General features: G+C 37.6%; 1 protein-coding gene across 1 annotated transcript in view; it reads left to right on the top strand.

Moving 5' to 3' along the window:
- The window catches only part of LOC127840633 (uncharacterized), a 317,893-nt gene that overhangs the window by 39,237 nt on the left and 251,089 nt on the right, over positions 1-27,567 (top strand). Inside the window, exons 27-41 of the mRNA XM_052369044.1 lie at positions 2,338-2,356; positions 3,241-3,374; positions 3,960-4,103; positions 4,642-4,806; positions 5,662-5,761; positions 6,935-7,113; positions 8,149-8,290; positions 17,964-18,115; positions 19,206-19,332; positions 20,351-20,520; positions 20,890-21,046; positions 22,881-23,020; positions 24,269-24,398; positions 25,885-26,105; positions 27,191-27,326. Of these exons, the coding sequence (XP_052225004.1) occupies positions 2,338-2,356; positions 3,241-3,374; positions 3,960-4,103; positions 4,642-4,806; positions 5,662-5,761; positions 6,935-7,113; positions 8,149-8,290; positions 17,964-18,115; positions 19,206-19,332; positions 20,351-20,520; positions 20,890-21,046; positions 22,881-23,020; positions 24,269-24,398; positions 25,885-26,105; positions 27,191-27,326 (2,116 nt within the window). The remainder of the gene's footprint in view (positions 1-2,337; positions 2,357-3,240; positions 3,375-3,959; positions 4,104-4,641; positions 4,807-5,661; positions 5,762-6,934; positions 7,114-8,148; positions 8,291-17,963; positions 18,116-19,205; positions 19,333-20,350; positions 20,521-20,889; positions 21,047-22,880; positions 23,021-24,268; positions 24,399-25,884; positions 26,106-27,190; positions 27,327-27,567) is intronic.

Here is a 27,567-nt window from a genome sequence, read left to right as displayed (position 1 = left end):
TTTTAAAGTCATAGGTTTATTATGCTCCCCCAAAATTTTTGGGGGGAGCATATAGTCACCGCTTCGTCTGTGTGTCTGTCGGTCCGTCCGTGCACAATTTTTGTCCGGGCTATTTCTCAGCAATTAATGACCGGAATTCAACTTAAACTTTATGGGAAGCTTCACTACCAAGAGGAGATGTGCATATTATCAGCCGGTTGTGGTAGGATGATTTTTCACAGAGTTATGGCCCTTTAAATTTTCTATAAACTGTACATAAAGTGCAATTCTTGTCCCCCCAACTACTGACTGGAATTCAATGAAGCTTTATGGGAAGCTTAACTACCTTGAGGAGATGCGCATGTTATTTGTGGGTTCTGGTTAGATGATTTCCATTTATCTGAATATATAGTGCAATATTGTGACAAAAAAACTTTGGGGAGCATCACCCGTCTCTGACGGTTTCTTGTGGCAAAATGAGTCCCTTGATAATATTATGAAATGTAAATTACTCATAGTTATGAGTAAATTTATTATTCTCTATTCTCAAAATACTATTAAAATCTCATCATCTTTATAACCCATATCATCATCATTATCATTATCATACAAATAATAAACCAAAGACAAAATAGGAGTGAGTGCTTGTATTAGACAGGACTTTCGGAGTGAGTGCTTGTATTTGACAGGACTTTCAACATATAAATGCAAAAAACAATTCTTCTGACGCCCGTATGTGTTATATGTGCAATGGATATAGACCTCAACGGCACCGCTCAGTAGATGAGTCTCGAGACGACTGGAAACGATGTTACATCTTTGTTCAGGTGTATAAAGAACTGAAACGATACTATTTAAATGCCGTAGGGCATGTAATAATGAATACTTCACATGCACATGTTTGTCATGTGAAAAAGTGCAAATTTATTCATAACCATTACTTCAAGTATATATCTCAAATAAGAGTTACTGTTTGAATAAACTGATCCCCGCCGATGCCCAAAGTGCACACAGGACGCCCCGAATGCCCATCAATCACGCTAAGTTGCTTAAATATTATAAATTAACAAATGTGAGACATTAATTTGTTCAAAGAAGCTGCTAATATCTGCAAGATTCATCCACCACCACCAATCAAGAGAAGTGTACATGACTTCACGTACACCCCATACAATAATCAGTAGTAATAAACGATTCAGGTAAAACCGCGAGCGGGATACGCAACCCTACTGCCATTTTTGTTTTCTTATTTTTTCTTTTAATGGCAGGGGGACGTATCCCTGTAGCCCATGGCTCGAGACCGGTGTCTAGGTGCCTTCATCACCTCCCAAAACCTCTAATTTGAGAGAAATCTACAAATAAGCAGCTATTATTATACTGTAGACATTAAGTATTCTTTAGTAAAAAATGTAATTAAAACATTATCAATTTCATTTCGCAAATTAACAAAACAAACAAACATCAAAAGCATCCCGCACACACCCCGGACATCAACAAGAAACAAACAAATCACTCAAACCATAAAATCCATTAGGCACCTAAAAAGAATGTTAATAAATCATAAGTATTCCGAGAAATATATAAATGCATATGACGATTTTTTTTTTTAACAGCTATATTAAACCGACTTCAACATCTAACCAGTCACACCAAAATGAATTTACTAAGTTATCGTACAATAAGAATGTCTTTGAAATTAAACGTTCATTACAAAAGACAACAAAAAATAATAACACTGACATTTAAACATACCAATATTTCAATAAATATGCTGGATGTACTATCTCCAGGAAGTGAGAGTCTCGAACAACATGACACCCATAACTTAAAAAACTTCATTCAAACACAATATTAAGTAAAAAATGAGTCAAAATAATCAAGAAAACTTAGCTGCTTCAGACTTAAATGAAAATACACCCATCGTCTTTCCCAGTAAAGGAATCGGTTCGTGTTAAGATCCCATCTCACATAGACTAAAAACTGAACTGAAAATATACTAAATATAGACTTTATAATTGCAAAATTATAAACATAAAAGCAATGTAACCAATTATTTAACCATACATATGTTCATTAAGGGCGGGCGGGCGGGGTTATCACCCTTTCGTTTTCTTGTTCCATAACGTTTGCCTGTCAAATACACCCTCGAATGGCGACTCAATAGATTTGTAAATCATATATACCCCAAAACGAAAAACTCGTGCGCTTTCGCGCTAAAACATGCACACAAAACCCGTGCATTATTCGCGCTAAACCATTACCATAATCTCTCTTCTAAATAACACGTATTAAACCATACTATACCGTATTTATCAAACCGAGAATAATTTCATATATGGTTGTTTTATTCTGTTTCAGATGCTACAGATGGTTGTGGGTATGTATGTGACATCTTTTGTTCAGTTATTAAAAATATTGGTTACACTTTGTAAACACTTTACAATGCAATCAGTGTGTCACTACTTCTGTTCTGACTTGGCCACATATTTATCATGTAGTATGTTCTAAGTATCCATTATAAACTTTGTATGAACAATATGTTAATCAAATATGCATGGCAGGAAACAGTTGTCATTTAATATAAAATAAGAACATTGGTGTCTTCTACTGTTTTGAATCGTAACGACCTATTGATTTGTGATGATGTTAACCCATTTATGCCTAGCGGACTCTCCCATCCTTCTAAATTGGATCAATTTATTTCCAAAATTAGGGATGTCTAGTATATTTATTTCTATATTTAGAATATTTCTTACAGAAATTCCTTTAAGCAAACAGCACAGACCCTGATGAGACGCCGCATCATGCGGCGTCTCATCAGGTTCTACGCTGTTTGCCAAGGCCTTTTTTCTTTACGCTAGGCATAAATGGGTTTATAATGATCATCAACCAGGAGTCCATTGATAGATTCTCTATTAAATGGTGATATGGCAAAGAAGGAACCATCAAGAAAATGGGAATTGTTATAATACTGATGCTGATATTGATGATGCTTATTTTAATGTTGTTGTTGTTGTTGTTGATTTTGCTGCAGCTGATGCCACTGAGGATGCTTATTCTGATTGTTGTGGTGATTAATAATGATTAGGGCAATTATAATGATTATGTGGATATTTGGAAAAGAAGAAAATGACAATCAGAGTAATGATTATTACTGTTAAAAATATTTTATTTTAATTATAAATGTACTATAAACAATTTTGTTTATTTTCATGCATAAATGTTTTTCCATCTATAATCAAGTGTCTACTGGGATTTCAGTGCCTATGCAGCCTTCAGACGGTGCCTTCAAGATGGATTTAGTGAGGTGAAATGTGGAGTAAGAGACATGAAAATGTTCCTTGCCATGTTTGCCAATGTGTCCAACATATTTGGTGTGCCTGACCATTGCTATGGTACGACTTGCTCTCTTAAATCTCTCGTGTTACTGTGTTTTAGACTTCTTTGTGTCTCTGGTCAGATGATTTTTTGGTTCTTTTTGATAAAGCAAATAATATTTATTGTGTACTTAAATAAAAAAGGAATGTTACAGTGTATTAATAAAACATAACCAATTCAGTCATTGTTTTCATTGATTATTGGACTTGACAAGCTTGGTTTTTAGCAAGGTTTATTAATGAACAATTGCACAATAGTATTTTACTCATGTTTAATTTTTCAGCTTGATGTTTTAACCCGCACATAATCTAGGCTCATATTTACAAATATCCTAGAAAACTCAATTTTAAAAATGGCCTGAATGTGTCATATATGCTTGACATTCATTCAAAATTTACTTTTTGGCCTAAACTGTCAATAGTTGACCTTTTGAAGAAAAAAGGATTTATAAATTTTCTGATGGAATAAAATATCGAAGAGAATCTCTTAAATTTAGTGTAAGTTATGATTTCACATGTAATAAAATATCTTATAGATTCTATTTATAAATGTATTGTAAGTAACAAGCACTTACAAGCTATAATGGAATCCTAACGCTTTAGATGACTATGATGGTGAGGCCATGTGCGGAAGGGCACCGACAAACTGTGACAATGTTGTCACGGCAACCTGTGATTCACACAAGACTTGCAGGGAGGGACTTCACTGCTGCCTGCAAGACTGCCAATACAAGTGCATAGACACACGTGAGTATTTTACCCGTTTCAGTTGGCAGAAAAATGCCATTGACTTCGCAAAAATAAAAGTGTCGTAGCATTTAACGTTCGACTTAAGGATGGATCGATCAAACCGTTACAGAGTTAGCATTGTTGTTACTTTACAAATGGTATTGGTTCATAGTTGAACTGTACAACATAAAAGAAGGGAATTTGTTTGCATTATATATTTTTCACAAACTAATATTAATGCATAATAATAAAACTGTATCCCAAATAACATGGATTAGCCGAACAAAGCTAAGTTCAAGCATCAGGTAGCACAAGCATGTTAAGTTCTAACATCTGTACAGGATTTTATACATAAGGTGAATGTGCTCCTTCTTTAATAGATAGCTTGACATATTTTTAAACATATTACAAATAGCTAATTGGAATGTAGAAAAAAATGAATTAATTAAAAACACAATATCTGAACTGTTTGAAAGAAAGTTTTTCTTGAAAATGTCACAAGAATTGGTCTTGATTTTGAAAGTCAATATTCTTAAGTTTTCTATGTTCTTGACAGGAGAAAAGGCTGGTTTCTGTCCAAGGCCAGTCAATGGGAGCTTGGAATGTGGGAACGTGAGAGTGGGTAACAACACGTGTTTTGTGGACCATGACTGTCCCACCACTCAGAAGTGCTGTCACACTGGTTGTTCCTATGTATGTGCTGCCATTACCACCCTACCAGGTATGTATGTGAAGTCAAAACAGGATTGATAAAATCCAGGGCAGTATTCCAATATCTTTCAAACCTACAAAACTCTATGAAACCTATTATGTTTTTTGTGTCTGGCAAAACTCTTAAACAATCCATTTGCCACATCATTTAAACATCAACATTTCAACATCATTTTTATACAATATCTTTATATATTTATCCATCCTTCAAGGTATTTATGTCTTCTCAAAACACTTACCAATTTAGGGCCATTAATAGAAGTTTTTTAATATCATGATAACACTATTAGGTAACTAGCTTTGTTAAACAGTAGGTGCCAACTCTGTGTATTTTGTCCATGGAACGGAAGAAATGTCACTGAGTAACATTTTTTACTGTTACGCCAGTGTGGAGCTCAAAAATTAAACAAAGGGAAACTTAAATTGAACGCATTTAAAACTAAAAATGTATTATATCCAATTTTAATGTTGATCACTGTTTTAAAAAATAATCCAGCAAGAAGGATTTTAAATTCCTTTTTTAAAATTAAAAGTGGGTCGACAATAGTGTGTCGCCCTCTTTGGTGTGTGCAATTCAAATATTGATAACATTTAATTAAATTGAGTACCATTGTTATTTATAATTTAAATTACGATTTTTTTTATAGAATTCGTGTCTTAAATAAAGTAACAAATACATTTAAAAACATCTTAATTTAAATATTGTTCATGCAGTCATTTTTTATTTATTTACTGAGTTTTTTATCATGTTGCATGTAGATTTCATTCAGATATTGATTCAAATCCCTCACCAGTCATGATTATTTCACCACCAGGTATGAGTTATATATGATACAAACCTGTATGCATGTGTTTGCATTAACAGAGTACTGTACGTCACTGACTGATGCTGGAGTATTGCAGTGCATGAGAAACGTAACCACTGACTATTTGTCACATGAGTATGCATCCTGGAAAAAATGCAGGTAGGACTTCGTAGTTGACATATATATTTACTGAGGCTAGGATATCATGGTCATATGATATTATTCTATGTGTGAAAATAATCTGGTAGTGAAATTACTTGCATAGAATTCTATGTGTTCAAATAATCTGGTAGTGAAATTACTTGCATAGATTCTATGTGTTAAAATAATCTGGCAGTGAAATTACTTGCATAGATGAATCAATATGTTTATATGGATTGTAAGCACTAGAACTAATTAACAAATATAAAAATTTAGATTTTGTTTCTAAGTCCTTATATCGGTTTGGTTTATGACATTTGTCAATTTTTTTATCTGTGTGCTGTATATTGTTTGTCAGTCCTTCTATCTTTGTGCTGTAAATTGTTTGTCAGTCCTTCTAATTGTGTGCTGTATACCGTTTGTCAGTCCTTCAATCTGTTTGCTCTGTGTTGTTTGGTACTCTTTTTATAAATTTTGCTCTACTTTGTTTCTCAGTCCTTTTATCAGTTTGTTCCATGTGGTAAGTGAATTCTTCTATCAGTTTTCTTTATGTTGTTTGTCAGTCCTTCTATCTGTTTGTTCTCTTTTTTGATGTTCAATGATTTGCACTTAATTGTTTGCAGTTAACAACCATGTACTATTGCTAAGCACTTGAATATAAATTCACTTTTGATTCTTGGTCAGTGTGATCCTTAAAAAAAGAATCAATTATTTGCTGGTCAAGTAATAAACTCATCAGGGAAGCTTTCAGTTCTATCAAGAACAAAATTCTTGCAAATCTAAGGAATTTTTATGCCTCCGGATCGAATGATCGGAGTATATTGTTTTTGGCCTGTCTGTCTGTCTGTCTGTCTGTCTGTCATTCTGTGTAAAACTTTAACCTTGGTTAAAGGTTTGCCATAACTTTTGCAATATTGAAGATAGCAACTTAATATTTGGCATGCATGTGTATCTCATGGAGCTGCACATTTTGAGTGTTGAAAGGTCAAGGTCATCCTTCAATGTCATAGGTCAAATATATGGCTTCAAAGCGGCGCAGAAGGGGGCATTGTGTTTCTGACAAACACATCTCTTGTTTTTTTATGATGAAGCCCTAGTGGCCACCTTGTGAATGTATGAAAATTTCATATATCATCAGGCCAGTTCACCATGTAAATGTGTTAACATTAATAAACATTTATTTTTTATCAGGCCAGTTGACCTTCTGGCAGAATGTCTGGCCATCAAGTGCTCAAAGGATGATGTGCGACAGCAACTGTCAGCAACCCGTGACAATGTCCTAAATGTGTCGTCCAGTCTCCATAGCGATGACTGGAGGTACCGGGCACTTCGCAGGGCTCTCGAAAAATACGACTACAAGAAGTGCATGGGTATGAGTTGTGATAATATTAAATACTGGTATGCGAAAGGTAAAGACTTGTCTTTAGTATCTATCACATGGGTGTGCTTGGAAGTTATAGTATGCAAAAAGTAAGGACATTAAATCATTAAATCTTAATTTAGCAACACTTTTAGTTTCAAGACCAATCTTATTACCATCAGATTGTTAGTACCCTACCTGTGCAATCTGAGGGAAAATAAGGTTTTCCCATGGTCCATCTTTGCGTCCATGTGTCTGTCTGAATCTGGGTCTTGCAATCACTCAAAAAGTACACAAGCTAGATTGATAAAACATAGTATGTAAAAAAGGGCCTTAGCAGGAATCTGAACATTTTTTCACTTTTTGTTGTCTGTCTGTCCATCCTTGATTTGTCTGAAAATTCAGGATTCTGCAATACCAGTAAGTCAAAATATAGTTAATCTACATTTATGAAACTCAGTATGTATATAAATCAATCCGTCTATCCATCAGAAATATCTGGGCCCTACAATAACTCAAATAGTACTGAATACATGTTGATAACACTTGGTATGTGGAAAGAAAGCCATATAATATGCATGTTTATTTGTTTTTTGTCAGACGAAAATTTGGTTTACTATGGTTACAGAAATAAGTGCAAGCTACAATCTGGATCCTGCTGCAGGTCGAAAATTACCTCAGATAGGTTGATGAAACGTGGTGTGTTGATTGAGGGCCATATGGGAAATATTCACGTTATTTCAGTAAACATACTAACCTGAGTTTTTTGTCAGACCAAAATGGTGGTTGGTATGGTTACAGAACCAACTGAAAACTAAATTTTTTCCAACCATGCCTCAAAAGTACCTAAGCTCGGTAAATAAAGCTCAGGGAAACCCTGTTCTTACTCTGCCAATATTGAACCAGTAGGGAACTGCTGTTCTACTGTAACAGAGTTCTTGTTACAACCTATTGCATTTCACCACATGTGCTATCAAACGTATTTGTCGCTTCTGTGACAAACTTAATCTTGTGCAGTTTCCACTATATTATATTTGTTTCACAGACATTGATCACCAAGACGTGAATCCATGCTACTCCCAAAGCTTCCAACGACAGAAGACGCAGATGTGTCTCAACCGCCATTCTGGGGACATGCATCTTCTAACTGTTCAACCTGACTATAAGCTCTCCCCACAGGCTTGCAGGTGGGACATGTTGGGGTTTAACCATTTAGCACTCAGATTCAAATTTTAATATCATAAATACCCGCTATCCCTAGCTATACCTTTTCAAAGGGTTTAGCTACTCCAGAAATCTTCAAGTGCCGGAATTCGACCACCTCTCCTACTAAAACAGATCAGGTTAAGCATAGTACAATGTAACCTAACCGGAAATCGAAAACCGTAACTCATCTTCCTTTTCTGGAGAACACCGAGACAGACCGCCATATTTCTGCTCCTGTGGAATTTGGTGTTTTTCTTTCATTTTTGCGTGGTGTTTTGGGTTTATGATTGATAGATTACTTACTTTATCATTTCTGCTACAATCAGAAATCTTTTCTCTTTAAATTTCGTTGTAAATATTGTTATTTTCAGATTTTGCCGGTTTTGTCTACGGGCTCGTGCTCTCGTGCACTAGCTTTTCGTGGGGTGGTAAAAAAGTATTGACTATATTTTGTACAGTTTATTTACATGTTTAACAGTTGTTATTCATCATAATTGTCACTAAATATTGTTTCTTGCCTTAATTCTTTCTATTTTCTAGTTAAGAAATTAGAATGAGTTTTCAATTACGTGGCGATTGTGGTCATTTAAAAGCGTCGTGGGATACCCACAACACTTGTTTATCTTGCACTTTGTGTACAGTTGAACAAAAATGTTCTATTTGTAGTTCATGGGACAACGACGTTTGGGAGAAAGCAATACGTCGAAGAACATTCTTGAGCAGGAAACGACTAGTGATACCATCAACGGATGGATTTTGCCCGGTGACTTTACAGACGTCAGAGGATCAATTGCGACTTCAGTCACCGGGTATCAGGCAGGATGGCGATCGTACTTTACCATCGTAAAGTCGATCAACATCAGACATTATGGCGACAACTGTCAGCCGGTCTTTGCCTGATGGCATTGGTCAAGGACATCGACCAATGCCAGACCAATTGGCATCCACCATACGGTCATTATCCGGTGATTACGCTTGTCATTTCATGACCGGTACATCACCGGGTACCGGACCGGTCACCGGGGACCGGTCCGGACAACGACCGGTCACCAGGGACTGGTCCAGTCACCGGTCAGACCTACCGGTCACCGGTCAACATTGACCGGTCAGGTCACCGGTCAGACCCACCGGGGACCGGTCCGGTCACTGGTCAAACCCACGGGTCACTGGTCAACATTGACCAGTCCGGTCAGACATACCGGTCAGTGGTCAAAATTGACCGGTCTGGTCACTGGTCACCGGTCATACTCACCGGTCACCGGGGACCGGTCCGTCACCGGTCAAACCCACCGGTCACCGGTCAACATTGACCAGACTAGTCACCGGTCAGACATACTGGTCACCCGTCAACATATGTTGACTGGTCCGGTCACCGGTCAGACACACCAGTCACCGGTCAACATCGTCCAGTCCGGTCACCGGTCATACCCACCGGTCACCGGTCAACATTGACCGGTCCGGTCACTTGTCATACCGGTCCGGTCACCGTTCACCGGTTATATAGTCACCAGTCAAGAATCAGAAACAGAAGTTCTTCTTCATCGGATTATTCAACTTCTTTGTCGTCGACTAGTTCAGATGATAGAGGTAGACGTAGACGTCGGTCAAGATCTTATTCATCGAGCAGTCCTCATTCACGTCATCGTTATGATCATCATAGTTCATCACGGAAACGATACTCTAGGAGACGTTAATCCCGTCGTAGCTGTTCTAGCTCTCGCCGTCGTAGCTGTTCTAGATCACTGCATCACAGGAATAAAGGTCGTAGACAAGCTTCACTGAAGCATTGTCATTCCGACTTTGATGATCGGTCACATAACGATCCGATTTATGATTGTAATGTCTCCATACCCTATGCACCAGTTTCCAGTATGATGTTAACACATGTTGCAGTGACTGATCCGATTTTACAGTCCTTCAATTCTGGTGTTCATCTCACCACAACGGCTGTTTTATCTGCACCGAGGGTATCTACTACTATTCCTAGTCGGAAACCCCCGTCTGCTTCACCATCTCTGCGTGACACATGAGTTCAAGATTCTTTTGGAAATTATGTACCCGTCACTTCTGATAATACACCGGCTATTTCCAGCTTTAATTATCAGAGTGTGGACTTTGCGGATAGTCATTCTTCGATACCGGGAAATCAGCTTTTCACTCAGGAAAATCCTCCTATAATTCCTACCACGATTGCTAAGGATTCTTTGCACACTTCGGACGTTGTTGACAGTGAACATGATTCGGATGCAGATAATGATACTGATCAGTATTTAGCACCCATTCATCAGATATATGATCTCATGTTCTGGACTCTTGGCGAAGAGTATTGTTCACGACCGGTGCAGGTGTCTGCTAATTCGACCATGTCGGTCACTGAGCAGTAAGTTCGTACATTTGATCCTAACAGTGTTACCAAGGCGAGTTCCCACGTTGATACACGGCTTTCGATTGGTGCTTCAGTTTTATCTGTGTTTCAGTCACTGGAATCATTCAATACCACGATTCCTAAACGCGGAGAAATATGGAGAGTACCTAAAGATTTCTCCGAACCAAAAACTCAGGAACATACTCGAAGCTATAAGCATCCAGTATCTGATCCGAAATTCTGGTTTAGATTTCTCTAAATTACCGATTCAGGATCCTGACTTTAATAAACTGTTCCTTACCATACCCAGCGCTTCAAAATCGGTTTCAGTTCCTTATTCCATCTTGGAACAATGGGAAGGAAGAGAGAGAAGAGCATTAGGTCTATCAAACCAAATAGACTTAATGCTAGCAACTATTTTGCGTCTTGTTTGTGATTGGTAAGATTCAGTTCAGGATGAACTTAGAGATTTGTTAATACATTTATCCCGAACGACATTGAACCTTTCACATAATGCTGCTTCTTCAATGTCGGAGATGTTAAGGATTCGTAGAGATCTTATCCTTTCGTCTTTACCCAAAGATTTTCTGTTAGAGCCAGGTCTGAATTCGCTCAGGACAGCACCTCTCTTATCAGGTTTTCTTTTTGGTGGGAAGATACAAGAAGCACTCAAAGCTGATAAGGATGATCAGCTTCATGCTTCCCTTGCAAGGAATAACTCTAGACAACGACAGGTGGCCTTGAAGCGACCGGCTTCTAGACCACCGCCAGGTCCAATAGTTAAGAAAGATAAGAGGACTAATCTTTTCTCTAAGAAACCTTCCTGGAATTCTCGGTCAGGGTCTAACAGATCAAACCCAATTAACAGAACATCTTCTCAGAGGTCTTCTTTTAGGAACCCTACTAAAAAGAATAAACCTCAGGTAGATAAGAGGAATTCCAAACCTCCTGTCGGCAGGGGCGGGCCTCCTCCTTATCAGCCCTAGGAACCAAACATTTCTACCACCATCTCCGCCAATGCCGGAAATACCAGTGGGAGCCAGACTTCTACATTTTTCAAATCGTTGGCTTCAGATAACTTCGGACAAATGGGTTCATTATCTTGTTACACAGGGTCTGACTTTTCAATTTGAGGACAGACCTCCTCTTTCACGCGTTCCCATAGAACTGGTATCTCCGCATCCTCATATTCCAGAGTCCATTTGTGTTCTTCTGGAAAAACAGGCGGTAGAAAGGGTACAAGATCCATATTCTCCAGGATTTACAGTCGTCTTTTTCTTGTTCAAAAGAAAAATGGTTCCTGGAGACCAGTGATAGACTTAAAAGCTTTCAACATGTATCTACTCAAACCAACTTTCAAGATGGAGACTCCGTCCTTCATACGGAACTCCATAAAACCCCTGCATTGGGGAGTGTCCTTGGACTTGGAAGATGCATACTTCCATGTTCCTATACATCTCAATTTCCAGAAGTACTTGCGATTCGCCTTTCAAGGCCAGGTCTACCAGTTCCGAGTGATGCCATTCCGATTGGCAACGGCTCCACTAGTCTTTACCAAGCTAATGGCTGCGGTCGGAGCACACCTCCGAGTGCAGGGTATCCTTCTACTCCAATATTTTGACGATTGGTTGTTACACCAGCTCAATCGTTAATTGCTTTTACATCACATAGAATTCTCTTGGAAAGAACTCCTATCCTTAGGACTCCTTCTAAATGCGGACAAGTCAGATCTCATTCCTTCTCAAGATTTCACGTTCGTGGGAATGAATTTTTTGACTCACGTCAATCAGGACAGAGTTTCACGTCAACGTATATCAGACCTTCTGCTGAAAGTCAAATGGGTTTTGTTCCAATCTTTTAACAGCTCAAGAATTCCTCTCTCAACGCTATCCTGAGCTCAGTAGCAGACTTTGTGCAGTTGGGACGTCTGTTTCTGCGTCCTCTTCAATATTTCCTCTCAGCTTGTTGGAAATGGTCTCCGGACAATCTGTTTACAAAGATTCCAATTTGTCCAGAATTAGTACCTCATCTTCAGTGGTGGCTAGACGAGGACAATCTGTTAGCAGGAGTACCCCTTGTCCCTCAGCAACCTTTTTTATTCCTAATTACGGATGCGAGCAAGGAAGGGTGGGGTGCTCATCTGGAACCACTCAGTCTGATAGTTTCAGGGTCGTGGTCTCATCAGGAGTCTCAACTACGCATCAACAATCTGGAAATGCGAGCAGTTTATCTAGCAGTATCTCATTTCCAGTCACACCTTCGAGACTTGTGTGATGGTGTCAACAGACAATACGTCAGTTGTGACTTACATACAGGCACAGGGGGGAACACATTCTCACTCCCTGTATCTGGAAACCAAGGAATTACTTGTTCTGTGCAAGACTCTCAATATATCGCTTCTGGCCAAATATATCCCAGGTCGCCTCAACGCCCTGGCGGATGGGTTGTCTCGCAAACATCAGTTACTACCATCAGAGTGGACACTTCATCAAGAAGTGACCAATCAGATCTTTCTCATTTTCAGCTATCCTCTGGTCGACCTATTTGCGACCAGACACAACCACAGGCTTCCACTGTATGTGAGTCCAGTGTACGATCCAGCAGCGTGGGCAGTAGACGCGCTTTCGTTCGATTGGGATCAACTGGACGCCTACGCCTATTCCCCACCCATTCTGATTCCCCAAATATTAGAGAAAATCAGGGTGAGTGCATGTCGCATACTCCTGATTGCTCCTTGGTGGCCCAGGAGAGCTTGGTTCAACGATCTTCTCAGTCTCCTGTACGATTATCTTCCTTACAGGCCAGATCTTCTGTCTCAAAGAGGCAGACTACATGCATATCCAGCAATGTTCCACTTACACGTTTGGCCATTATCAGGCGATCTCTGCAGAAGAAACGATTTTCTGTCAGGGCTTCAACCCTCGTTGCTTTGGCAAGGAGGAAGTCCACCAGAGCAGTCTATGATGCTCGCTGGAAAATCTTCCCTAATTGGTGTATTCGAGGGAAAATTTATCCCCTCAATCCCTCTGCAAGACGTGTAGCTGATTTTCTTATCTATCTTTTCGATGATAAGAAACTTTCTCTTAGCTCCATCAAAGGATACAGATCTATGATTTTGCATACTTTGGCTTTTACAAAAGTATGTGCTGATCCAGCAATTTCTGAACTTATTCGAGCTATGGAACTTAAGCGTCCTGTTTCTCGTACACTTGCACCTAAATGGGATTGGGTTTGTGTTCTTGATTCTCTTACTAAGGCTCCATACGAACCTCTAGAGCAAGCTTCTTTACAGTTATTAACTTGGAAGACAGTTTTTCTTCTTACTATGGCTTCAGCCAAAAGGAGGAGTGAAATTCATGCTCTTTCTATTGAGGATGGTCATCTTCGTTTCGATTCCTCAGATAGATCTGTAACTTTGTTATATCAGCCAGGATTTCTTGCTAAAAATCAACTCCCCTCTATGGCTTCTAAACCATTCAAAATTCCAAGTCTTTCTAATACTTGTGGATATGAAGATGATGATAGATTTCTTTGCCCAGTCAGGGCGTTAAAATTCTATCCCAAAAGAGTAAAGTCTATTCGAGGTTCTCGTAAGAGACTTTTCATTCTGTTAAAAGGGGGGGGGATGTATCTGCGGCTTCTATTTCTCGCTGGGTAGTCTCGACCATTAGGAAGGCTTACTCTTCTCTGTCATCTAGGGATTTATCCATCTTTAACATTAGACCGCATGAATTAAGAGCTCTTTCGGCTTCGTGGGCGTATATTAATAATGTTCCACTTTCTGAAGTACTTCAAGCTGCTTTTTGGAGGAATCCGACCACCTTTTCCTCATTCTATCTTAGTTCTTTTGAGTGTCATCAGGACAATTTATATAGATTGGGTCCTCTTGTGGTTGCTCAAACAGTAGTTTCTTCCATGGCGTAATGTACTCGTTCTATCCAGAAACTAAGTACAATATTGTACTAACGAATATTGTATGAGGACACATTGCGAATATCTCTAGCTGAGAAACCTGATAATAGGTTTGTTTGCTGTGATGGGAAAATATACAAGAACCTCCCACCATAGCTACAAAATCAGCTAGGGATAGCAGGTTTGTATTTATGATATTAAAACAATTTAAAAAAAATAAAATTCATTTTAATAATTAAATACTTACCTGCTATCGGTAAGTCCCACCTCCCAACCCCGCTCATCGTTTTATATTTTCTTAATTAATTTGAAAAGTAAGATGAGTTACGTTTCTTGATTTCCGGTTAGGTTACATTGTACTTTGCTTAACCTGATCGTTTCAGTAGGAGAGGTGGCCAAATTCCGGCACTTGAAGATTTCTGGAGTAGCTAAACCCTTTGAAAAGGTATAGCTAGGGATAGCAGGTAAGTATTTAATTATTAAAATGAATTTTATTTAAAAAAAAATTGTTTTGACCCATTGGTCATCTCATACAAAATCATATAAAATTTAAGACCTTCTTAATGGTTCGATGTTTCAATTTTTCAACCCTGATACTGATGAGCAGCATAAAACCTGAACAGCCTGCAAGTTACTCCCAGGTTTTGTTTTTATTATGGTTGATTATAGACATTTTCACTTTGTTTCTGTGCATGAAAGGGTTGATCTGTTTATAATAACCCGTAATACGTAGTTAAGAGGGTATACTCAAATCACTGTGGACGTCTGTCAATCTGTCTTTTGACACAAACTTGTCAACAGACATTCTCCTTTACTTTTCAATGTACACAATTCAATCTTGCAGGGGTTGTTCATTTGGTCTGTCTGTCTGTTCGTCAGAATCTTGATCCTGTAATATCTAAACAACGTACTTAATCTAGGTCGCAGTGGTGTAGTGGATATGGTATCTACCTAGTGATCGTGAGGTCACGGGTTCAATCACCACTGTGGGAGCATTCTTTAGATTTAACCAGTAGACTCCAAGTACTGGTTCTAAGTCCCAGGGAATGGAAGAGAGAATGTTTCCAAAAAGCCTTTGGCTAACTATGCAATTGAGCTTGATAATAAAAAGGTTTAAACTAATCTAGATCGATAATACTGTGTGTTTTGATTGAAGGCTAAATGAGAAATATGCTCGGCATTCCAGTTTTTTTCGTCAGATGAAAATACTGGTTACAGAAATATGTAAAAACTCTCCAGAATTCAGTATTTCAGTTCATAGGTATACTTTTTACAAAAGCCTATTTTTCAAACTTAAAGGCTCTATGCCCAGATCTTTGATTGTGTTACCATTTTCCAGATGGAAGATGTTCTAACTTACAGGCTCTATGCCCAGATCTTTGATTGCATTACCATTGCCCTGAGGGAAGATGTTCTAACTTACAGGCTCTATTCCCAGATCTTTGATTGCATTACCATTGCCCTGAGGGAAGATGTTCTAACTTACAGGCTCTATGCCCAGGTCTTTGATTGAGTTACCATTGCCCTGAGGGAAGATGTTCTAACAAGCTCTCTGCCCAGATCTTTGATTGACTTGCTATTGCCCTGAGGGAAGATGTTCTAACTTACAGGCTCTATGCCCAGATCTTTGATTGAGTTACCATTGCCCTGAGGGAAGATGTTCTATTTTACAGGCTCTATGCCCAGATCTTTGATTGCATTACCATTGCCCTGAGGGAAAATGTTCTAACTTACAGGCTCTATGCCCAGATCTTTGATTGAATTGCTATTGCCCTGAGGGAAAATTGTCTAACTTACAGGCTCTATGCCCAGGTCTTTGATTGCATTACCATTGACCTGATGGAAGATGTTCTAACTTACAGGCTCTATGCCCAGATCTTTGATTGCATTACCATTGACCCGAGGGAAGATATTCTAACCTACAGGCTCTATGCCCAGATCTTTGATTGACTTGCTATAGCACTGAGGGAAGATGTTCTAACTTACAGGTTCTATAACCAGATCTTTGATTGCGTTACCATTGCCCTGAGGTATGATGTTCTAACTAACAGGCTCTATGCCCAGATCTTTGATTGCGTTACCATTGGCCAGAGGGCAGATGTTCTAACTTACAGGCTCTATTCCCAGATCTTTGATTGCGTTACCATTGCCCTGAGGTATGATGTTCTAACTTACAGACTCTATGCCCAGATCTTTGATTGCATTACCATTGCCCTGAGGGAAGATGTTCTAACTTACATGCTCTATGCCCAGATCTTTGATTGCATTACCATTGCCCTGATGGAAGATGTTCTAACTTACAGGCTCTATGCCCAGATCTTTGATTGCGTTACCATTGCCCTGATGGAAGATGTTCTAACTTACAGGCTCTATGCCCAGATCTTTGATTGCATTACCATTGCCCTGATGGAAGATGTTCTAACGTACAGGCTCTATGCCCAGATCTTTGATTGCATTACCATTGCCCTGAGGGAAGATGTTCTAACGTACAGGCTCTATGCCCAGATCTTTGATTGCATTGCCATTGCCCTGATGGAAGATGTTCTAACTTACAAGCTCTATTCCCAGATCTTTGATTGCATTACCATTGGCCTGAGGGAAGATGTTCTAACGTACAGGCTCTATGCCCAGATCTTTGATTGCATTACCATTGGCCTGAGGGAAGATGTTCTAACTTACAGGCTCTATTCCCAGATCTTTGATTGCATTACCATTGGCCTGAGGGAAGATGTTCTAACTTACAGGCTCTATGCCCAGATCTTTGATTGCATTACCATTGCCCTGATGGAAGATGTTCTAACTTACAAGCTCTATTCCCAGATCTTTGATTGCATTACCATTGGCCTGAGGGAAGATGTTCTAACTTACAGGCTCTATGCCCAGATCTTTGATTGCATTACCATTGCCCTGATGGAAGATGTTCTAACGTACAGGCTCTATGCCCAGATCTTTGATTGCATTACCATTGCCCTGAGGGAATATGTTCTAACTTACAAGCTCTATTCCCAGATCTTTGATTGCATTACCATTGGCCTGAGGGAAGATATTCTAACTTACAGACTCTATGCCCAGATCTTAGATTGCATTACCATTGCTCTGAGGGCAGATGTTCTAACTTACAGGCTCTATGCCCGGATCTTTGATTGCGTTACCATTGCCCTGAGGGAATATGTTCTAACTTACAGGCTCTATGCTAAGATCTTTGATTGCGTTACCATTGCCCTGATGGAAGATTTTCTAACTTACAGGCTCTATGCCCAGATCTTTGATTGCATTACCATTGGCCTGAGGGAAGATGTTCTAACTTACAGGCTCTATGCCCAGATCTTTGATTGCATTACCATTGCCCTGATGGAAGGTTTTTTTATAACTTACAGGCTCTATGCCCAGATCTTTGATTGCATTACCATTGCCCTGAGAGAAGAGGGAGGGGACTGTGTTGCAGAAGAGTTCACAATATCACAAGCCATACAAGAGTACCTGCCAGAATTCCCAAAGGACAACTACATTTTCAGTGGCAGTTGCTATGGTAGGCAACTTTTGTATATTCACTGATTTAGGGTCTGAAGTGTACCTTTTTTATTCAATTTAAGTTTCAATATATGAAAATTTCTATTTACAAATGACACAACTTAATTAACTTTGAACTTCAGAATTTCACGTAACATTGGAAGTTCATTGAAATAGCACAACCATTATATTGAGATTCTATACTAAATTCTCATAAACAATATATTGCTTTATAAGTATTCATATATTACAATAACTCCACTTGCCCTACATCAAAGGTCTTTTCGCTTGTCACCTTTAACAACATTCTCTAGTGAATTTGCTTTGAACTAACATGATGCAAGCTGTCAATCACTTTCTTCTTGGTAGTCGTATCAGGCAATCAGTGCTCAGGCTGATTTATTACATTATATATATATTTAATTGCAACTAATATCGTGGTTCACGGGATCCATGGATACGACTACCAAAAACAAAGTGATTGACAGCTAATAAGCATGGGATGATCGTCAAAAAAACAACGTTAATGACAAAATGTCATTTTTTTATGTTAAACAATTTTAAATTTGGCATAATATTTCCAATTGAAAGGTGCCATCAATATTTAAAATTTGCAAGTTAAGGGCCAGGTTATGTGCATTTTTGTTACATCAGGTAAACTCCAATAATATGTTTGACATTAAAAGAATTTGGTATGTTATGTGACTTGACTGCAACAAATTGAGCGCTTAAGCAGACGTCTGTTTTGAATTTTTAATAGGATGAAATGGATAATTTGTTAATTTGAATACAACATTGCTAATATTTTTTTAGGGTGTAGGATTGGTTATGTAGTTTAAAAATAATGCTATGGTTTTTGCTAGACCTTCATGGTAATTTCTGGGAGAGGCAATTGCAAATGATCTATTTGTATAAGTTATAGGAGTATTATTGCACTTTTTCTTCTTTTGTTTTTAAATACTTATTATATATAAATATGATTTTTAATGGAAGTAAGTCCTCTATAACTGACTGATGGATTTGCCTGAGTGGCAAACATGTGTAGTGGGCTCTTTAGTGTCATTAACACTTCTAGTGGTATGTATATATTGTGTCTTTATTATCGCCAGGTCGTCTGCCGGTGTGCAGCTATTACTTCTACATGCGGGATGCAAGGTGGCAGTGTGAAGATGACCTATTGAGACAACACAGGGAAAGCTTATCATATCTCTATACTTCTACCAGCACCTCTTGTTTGTAAGTATTACCAACTGATGAAACATAGTGTTCACGTTTAGCTTTAAGGATACCGTGATGTCCGTGGTCAGTCAGGGTCAGCATGACCAGGATACCATGATGTCTGTGGTCAGTCAGGGTCTGCCTGATCAGGATACCGTTATGTCCGTGATCAGTCATGGTCTGCATGATCAGAATGCGATGATGTCTTAGGTCAGTCAGGATCTGCATGATCAGAATACCGTGATGTCCGTGGTCAGTCAGGGTCTGCATGATCAGGATACTGTGATGTCCGTGGTCAGGCAGGGTCTGCATGATCAGGATACCATGATGTCTGTGGTCAGTCAGGGTGTGCATGAACAGGATACCGTGATGTCTGTGGTCAGTCATGGTCTGCATGATCAGGATACTGTGATGTCCGTGGTCAGTCAGGTTCTGCATGATCAGGATACTGTGATGTCTGTGGTCAGTCAGGGTCTGCATGATCAGGATACCATGATGTCTGTGGTCAGTCACGGTAAACATGATCAGGATACCGTGATGTCCTTGGTCAGTCAGGGTCTGCATGATCAGGATACGTGATGTCCGTTGTCAGTCAGGGTCTGCATGATCAGGATACCGTGATGTCTGTTGTCAGTCAGGGTCTGCATGATCAGGATACGTGATGTCCGTTCAGTCAGGGTCTGCATGATCAGGATACCATGATGTTCGTGGTCAGTCAGGGTCTGCATGATCAGGATACGTGATGTCCGTTGTCAGTCAGGGTCTGCATGATCAGGATATCGTGATGTCTGTGGTCAGTCAGGGTCTGCATGATCAGGTCAAAGGGTTAAATTATCAAATAAATATCATTTTCACTGCATATTATGATTTATGTATAACTGTTAGTGTATACATGTATATATTATAAAAAGTAACCTTTAATATATTTTAAGATTAACATGCATTTTCCTAAGGTGCGCCTAAGTGACATTTAATAAGTAGTTAAAAAATATGAATATAATAGTTCACTTAATTCAATGCATTATTTCTATTCCAGAAATGATTCCAGGCTACAAGAGTCTTTCCGCAAGTATTTGATGTGTATAGCTCTGAAAGGTCTTAGAGACACGCCAATCTGTACCGTTGAAAAATACCTCGAGCTGATTGAATCCGACCCCCTGACTGTGTACTTCAACAAGGATGTGCCTTTGAGCAATTGCACTGGAGGTATAATTATATATTAATCTTTAGTTGAATGTTATATCCCTCCAATTTGAACTCATTTTTGGAGGTGGTAGGTTGGTCATTTTGTCCACATAAAATGTTTGTGTAGTTTACTTCTACCACATCGCTCAAGCAATTTTATTGAAACTTAAAATAGCTTGATGTGTAGATGTAAAGGATACTTTTTGCATCAACAGTAATTTACATTTGTTTGTTCCAAAAAAAAAGTTTAGGCAGAAAGTTTCATCCCAGATTACCCTGTACGTGCTCACTGCACAGGCTTATTTGGGATGACACTTTACACTCAAGAATTATTCCCAGTTTTCCCAGACTAAGGCTCACATATTTGTGCATATTTAATCTGCGTTCCAGACCAGTTCCTGATGAACATGTCCAACCTGGCAACAAATACCTGCTCCTCCCCAGTCTATGTGAACCACATGGCTCAAGTATACTGCAACGGTAGCAGGATGGAGGACCGCATATGTTCACTGAATGCTAGCAGCCTCTATATCAACAACCATTGCCTGTATGTCAACATTCATACTTATTATTAAATCCCCGGAAACAAATTTCAAAATTAGCCCTGTCCAGAGGGTTACTTTATGTGTTTATAAAGAATTATCCTGCCTCTGTTGCAAACATTGACAAAATAAAGCAGGGTCGGATAAACTAGTTGATATCTGGCAGTATATCACGTGACCGTGATCTAACCGTAAGTATGTATTACTACGCGCCGACTGACATGTTCTAATATTTGACCTTTGAAATTTATTGGGACGCATCATGAAGGTTATCGTTATATTTTATACCATCCTTTTTTGTTCTTTAACATATATAACCGACCCAGCTTTCCATATTTATCATTTTCATTTACTTGATTACGCAATTTATGACGTATCTAGTGTGACGTCATTTTTCAGATAAAACATACTAGACCCTATCTAGTTTCTCTCAGGATTTTAGGGACAACCATTTTGACGTGGTGGTTTTACAAGTTTTTTTCAATATTTTAAAGCATTGAACGAATCATAATCATATTTCGGATTGTGTGTTTGTCATTCATAAGTGTTAACTTCGATAGGAATAAAATAATTCGCTACGACATGATTGCGATTTCGTAAATTGGGTAACGGGTCAGAATGGTTAGCATTCGATACAAACATTATCAAAAAATAGTGTGGTTTAAAATACATATCGATAAAAGAGCTGGAAAAACAGAAAAGGATTTTGACAAAGGGATGGAAGAATAGAAAATGGATCTTTTTAAATGTATTGTTATAAGCAATGGATTAAAGTTGTAATTAAGGTAAATAAATTAAGTTTTTGTTTTTCTGCTGCGTTTTGTTTTAATTTTTTACCAAGAAATATAGGCTTCATTACAATTCCTAACATGGAAGACCGTTTTCCTTCTTACTATGGCTCTATTACATTCTCGAATCGTTTTTATTTCTTCTCATATCTTCAATGGGAAAGTATTAAAATGAACAGTTTAATGTAGAACTATTTTTTACGTGAAACAATCGGTAGTTATCCAGTCGTCAGGAATGTAGGAGGTCTGACAAGAATAATTATATTGTTATGTCAATTAATCAATTTGTCTTCGATGAAATGTGTCACTGACATGAAGCAGGATAAATCGAATACATGGTTGGTGCCGAGATGGAAAAAGTTTATCCAGTTCGGCCCGAAAAAGAAAAATAGGGCTCGCTTAAGCTTGCCCTATTTTCTTTTTCTAAGCCTCACCGGATAAACTTTCTCCATCTCGGCACCAAACATGTATTCTCTATATATTTGAAAACCTCCACTGAAAGTGCAAGGCCAAGAGTTTTGGTATTAAGCCTGTACCATGGTAGAGTGTTCTGATTTTACATTTGTTCAAATCATGCCCCTTGAGTCAAAATCATCTCTTGGATGACAACTTGTATCACCTATATGAACTGAAAACTTTAAAGATCTCCAATGTATTGTCAAGGCCTAGATGTTTCTATGATAGTGTTTTTGATGGCCCAAATTACCTTTGGAAATTCAATCATTTTAAAATTTTCAATTCATTATTATCATTACTATTATTATTATTATTAGACAAATAAAATAATAATGTAATAATTAGTATTCAAATGACAATAAATTAACAAAAAAATAATAGAACGTTGTATTTTTTTCCCCAAAATTTGATATCTGCATTTTTTCCTTTTCACCAAACTTGGTTTTGGTGTTCTTGTTTTTAAATTGCACAATTGTCTTCTGGTGGTATCTTGGTTTTGTCTCTGTGCACACAGGTTTTTATCTAACAAACCTATTGTAAAATAAAAGTAAGGAATTCTCAAAACAACCACATTCATTTTCCAATCTTCTTGCAGTGGCTATGACATAATGACAGCATGTATTGAGACAACTGGTGAATCCATGTTTGGCGTGGCATGCAAAAGAAGGGAGATCACTTCAGCATATGATAAAAACACTTTTGGAGAATTGATGAAGCTCAAAGAGGAATGTGATGGTATGTTACAAGTACTGAAATAACACGACTGGAAATGTGTTTGAATACAAAATAAGTATGTGTCATGATTTTGGTACATTATTTAATAGTGAATTAAATAACAGTGTATATATGTGATTTCTTTGGTATGACGTATGGTATGGATTACATTTTCTTATTTCTTACTGATTTTAGTAATTCTGAAAATAAAAATAATTACAACATAATTTGCATGCCTCCAATGAGAACTAAGCACATGTTATTTTAACTTAAAAATAACACCTCCAATTGAAAATGTATTTAATAGAATTCTTTAAAATACTTTCTGTCTCTGTGAAAGCTGGAATGCATACCCTTTGTGTACAATTGTCATTAATAACCAATGGCAGGTTAACTTCATTGTAAAAAATCTTAAGAAAATTACTAATTTATTTTTCCAGCAACGAAATCTTTGTTATAAGTAATTACACATGTGGAGACTTTAGACCCCTGGACAAATTCCTTTAGTAAGACTGATTTTACCTGGAATCAGGCAAACAGATTTGTTCACAGATTTTTAGTTAGAAGTTAGTCATTAAATGCTTCAAATTGATACATTTACACACAAGTACTGAAGAGCTGCAGTAAAACGCAAGAATAGAATTTAAGAACAAAATCAATAAAGGAATAAGGTTGACACGACCTTGACTCAAACCACTGATTGGACAGCTATTGCCACAGCAACTCAACCGGGCTTTTACATTATGTTAAGTATTTAAAACTTTATATAAGCAATCCACGTATTGTCACAAAGAAGCACATAAACTGTTAAATTGTTTTGCGTTTGTGTCACTTTATAATTGTATTAATTTTAAATGATGATTACTGATTAACAAAAATGTATTTTCAGTCTATGTAATACGTGACACTTATTTGATCCCTGATTTGTTCTTTAACTTTTTCAAACATTTACACAAATCTTAAATTAACCCTTTCCCACTCAAAAGCAAAGTGAAAATGGCTATATGCAAACAGCATGAAACCAGAACAGCCTGCGAGTTACTCGCAGTCTGTTCAGGTTTTATGCTGTTTGCTGCTCATCAGTATTTTAGGGTAGGAAATGAAGCCATCAAAACTTGAATACAGTTAGAAGGGTCTTTAATTATATTAACTTTCTAAGGAACAACAAATGTGTAAAAATGTGTATCTAAGTGGTGAAGGGTTAAGTCCCTTTAACCAAACTTTTCTTCATGACTTCTTTTCCACAATGAAGGCTGTGTATCTCAACAGATTGGCAGTCCCAGCAGAGTGAAGCATGCCTCTACCCTCTCATGAAGATGTACGATAATGCCACCAAGTGTATTACCATGCTATTAAATGCTTCATTGGCTCCTCCCTTGGCTACGGACGCTGTCTGTGGGTAAGAAGCTGTCTTTTTTGTTGTCCCCTACCAGTGAAACCGGAGGGGACTTATGGTTTGAGCTCTGTGCGTCAGTCAGTCAGTCAGTCAGTCAGTCAGTTAGTCAGTCTGCCCGTCACACTTTTCTGGATCCTGCGATAACTTTAAAAGTTCTTCATATTTTTTCATGAAACTTGAAACATGGATAGATGGCAATATGGAGATTATGCACGTATTTTGTTCCTTCGTCAAGAATTCTGGTTGCTATGGCAACAAATAAAATTATAATATTTTTTTTTAATGACAATGGTTGAGTTTCACTGGTAGGGGACCATTTTTCTTGGCAAGCTTTATTTAGTTTGATTTCTTGTGTCTTTTTTTTTTGCAATATTATAGGTTTTATGGTTTGTGGTTAACAATCTCCCAGTTTGTGAGGATTTTTTATTGACCTAACAGCATTGGTGTTGATCATGGTGTCTTCTTCATATTGTGAAGATAGTAATTTCACAAGTGTTATTCTTATTAAACTTTATTAAAAAATTAATAGGCAAAAAAGGTTACATTTGAGCCTCGCTCTGTAAAAAAGGGGATTTAATGCATGTGCATATAGTGTGGTCCCTGATTAGCCTGTGCAGACTGCACAGGCTAATCAGGGACGACACTTTCCGCCTTAACTGGATTTTCATCAAGAAAAGTATTCCTTTAAACATTTTCCACTTAGATACATATTTTCACGCATTTGTAGTACGTTAGAAAGAAAAATTTAAGTAAATACTTTTCTTACTAGATTCAAGTGTTAAAGGCCTCATTTCCGAACCTAAGATACTGGTGAGCAGCAAACATCATAAAACCTAGTTTTATGCTGTTTGCACATAGCAATTTTCACTTTGCTTCTAAGTGGGAAAGGGTTAAAGGAAAAAATCAATAAAAGCGGAAAGTGTGGTACCAGAATGGCTTGTGCAGAATGGGACAACAGCTTAGGCACATGCATTAAACCCCCTTTTTACAGAGCAGGACCCATTTATTTTTGAGCTCTTGTCATGAGCCATTCTCCTTAAAAAAACTTAAGTAAAAACTCGGGAGAGTAAATTCATAATCAACAATTTTTTTTTTACTTTTAAGTAAAATGGGTTCCCCATTTAAAGCAAATTAGATACTGTCCAAAATAAGTTAGATCCCAATTTAATTAAGGTTCTGAAAGTTTCTGATTAACGAAAACACACACAATATTTGATTTTGTCTGTTTTATGTCATTTAAAAACAAATTGTCTGAAAACAAAACAAATTTATCCCTATCAAAACATTAATTTTTGCATTTTTTTAATTCAAATAGTTGTTCAAGGAATTTATTATAAAACATGCACAGTTTCTTTAAATTGTTTTAGTTAATCTGTGACAGTAAATCACTGTACACAATTGATGTATTTCTTTGTCTGTAATAAATGTGTCATTTAATGTTAAGTTATTGAAAATTGGTTACCAAGACATTTTTTCCTCTGGTCTTCAGTGCCTTTGGTCAGATGCAAGACTGTCTGATCAGGCTACTACGTAACGTCTCCATTGACAACACCGAAACATGCCGGACCAAGATCCAGGACTTCAACTCACTTCCTAAACGCCTCCTTGCTCTGCACATGTCGCTGTACGGTGCTCAAACATCATGTGACTCGAGCCAGGTACCGGCAGAAGTTGCCTTGCGCTGGGACCCACGCATGGACAGATGTAATGGTAGGTTGGATGTCAAGGCTTGATACTGCAGTATTGGGACTTACAACTACCAGTATAGTTTGTTTTACTGAGCACAGTAAGCTTGTTTGATAGAAATTTTACTAAAACTGAGGAATTTGTGGAGACTGGTTATAAAATTATTTCTCTGTCAATTATTACAGTATCTCTGATTAAGGGGGGTACTTGTCTGGCAACAGTATGTGTACTAAGTTCTTTTTAGAGTAGCTTGATATAAATGAAATACGATTGAAAACAGCAAACAATTTGAATAACAAACCAACAATAGTCATAGTAGGTCAATCTGTTGATCATGAGTTTAAATCACAGTCTGGCCTCATATCCGTTAACTTGCAATATATGGTAACTTGCTATATATGTTAACTTGCTATATATGTTAACTTGCAATATATGTTAACTTGCAATATATGTTAACTTGCAATATATGGTAACTTGCAATGCATGGTAACTTGCAATACATGGTAACTTGCAATATATGGTAACTTGCAATGTATGGTAACTTGCAATGTATGGTAACTTGCAATATATAGTAACTTGCAATATATGGTAACTTGCAATATATGGTAACTTGCGATATATGCTAAATTGCGATATATGCTAACTTGCAATATATGCTAACTTGCAATATATGCTAACTTGCAATAAATGCTAACTTGCAATATTTGCTAACTTGCAATATATGCTAACTTGTAATATATGGTAACTTGCAATACATAGTAACTTACAAAATATGGTAACATTCAATATATGTTAACTTGCAATATATGAACTTTTATTTGAATTGGTTTAATATTTTAAAGTAAGATTGAAATCAAGTATACGAATGTTAATAGTCATGTAGCCTAATTGTTGTTTAAATAAACATGTAAAACACTTTCAATATATTTTCTAAATGTGTAAATTTCAATTTAGTACTAACCCAAATTTGTAGGTGAATACTCTCAATAGCTATAACAATTTGTTTGGGTAGTGCTCTGTGAAAAAGGGGTGAAATGCATGTGTGTAAAGTGTCATCCTAGATTAGCTTGTGCGGACTTATCTTACTTCTGCGTGTGTCTCTCTTACAGGATCTAACACTCCTGCTAATTCCGACCTCTGTGCACGTGAGAACTACGGTGCTCTGGCATATGCCACATTGCGGTCATGTGACATGACATCGTACCTTTATCATGCTGCAGAAGACAATGATTTCAACAAGTGCTGGTAAGTTTTTCTGACTCAGGGGAGTATTTAACTTCTTTGTAAAGACATGTTTATTTATAGACCTTAAAACTTGAGTTGTTTGATAGCAGGTTTATATATTCCAAATGCTAAGACAAAAATGTTTGACAGTTATTTGTGGTTAAAAATGTTTTACTGTTTACTTTGTGTTTTGAACATTGACTTCGTTAGGTTTGTTTTAATATCCCATAGCCTTTTGTCAATTGTAACCAGTTAGCAGAAA

Source organism: Dreissena polymorpha, chromosome 8 (genome assembly GCF_020536995.1).
Source record: "Dreissena polymorpha isolate Duluth1 chromosome 8, UMN_Dpol_1.0, whole genome shotgun sequence".
Taxonomy (NCBI): Eukaryota; Metazoa; Mollusca; class Bivalvia; order Myida; family Dreissenidae; genus Dreissena; species Dreissena polymorpha.
Note: the sequence above shows the minus strand (reverse complement) of the source record. Positions and strands in the feature narration are given on the sequence as shown.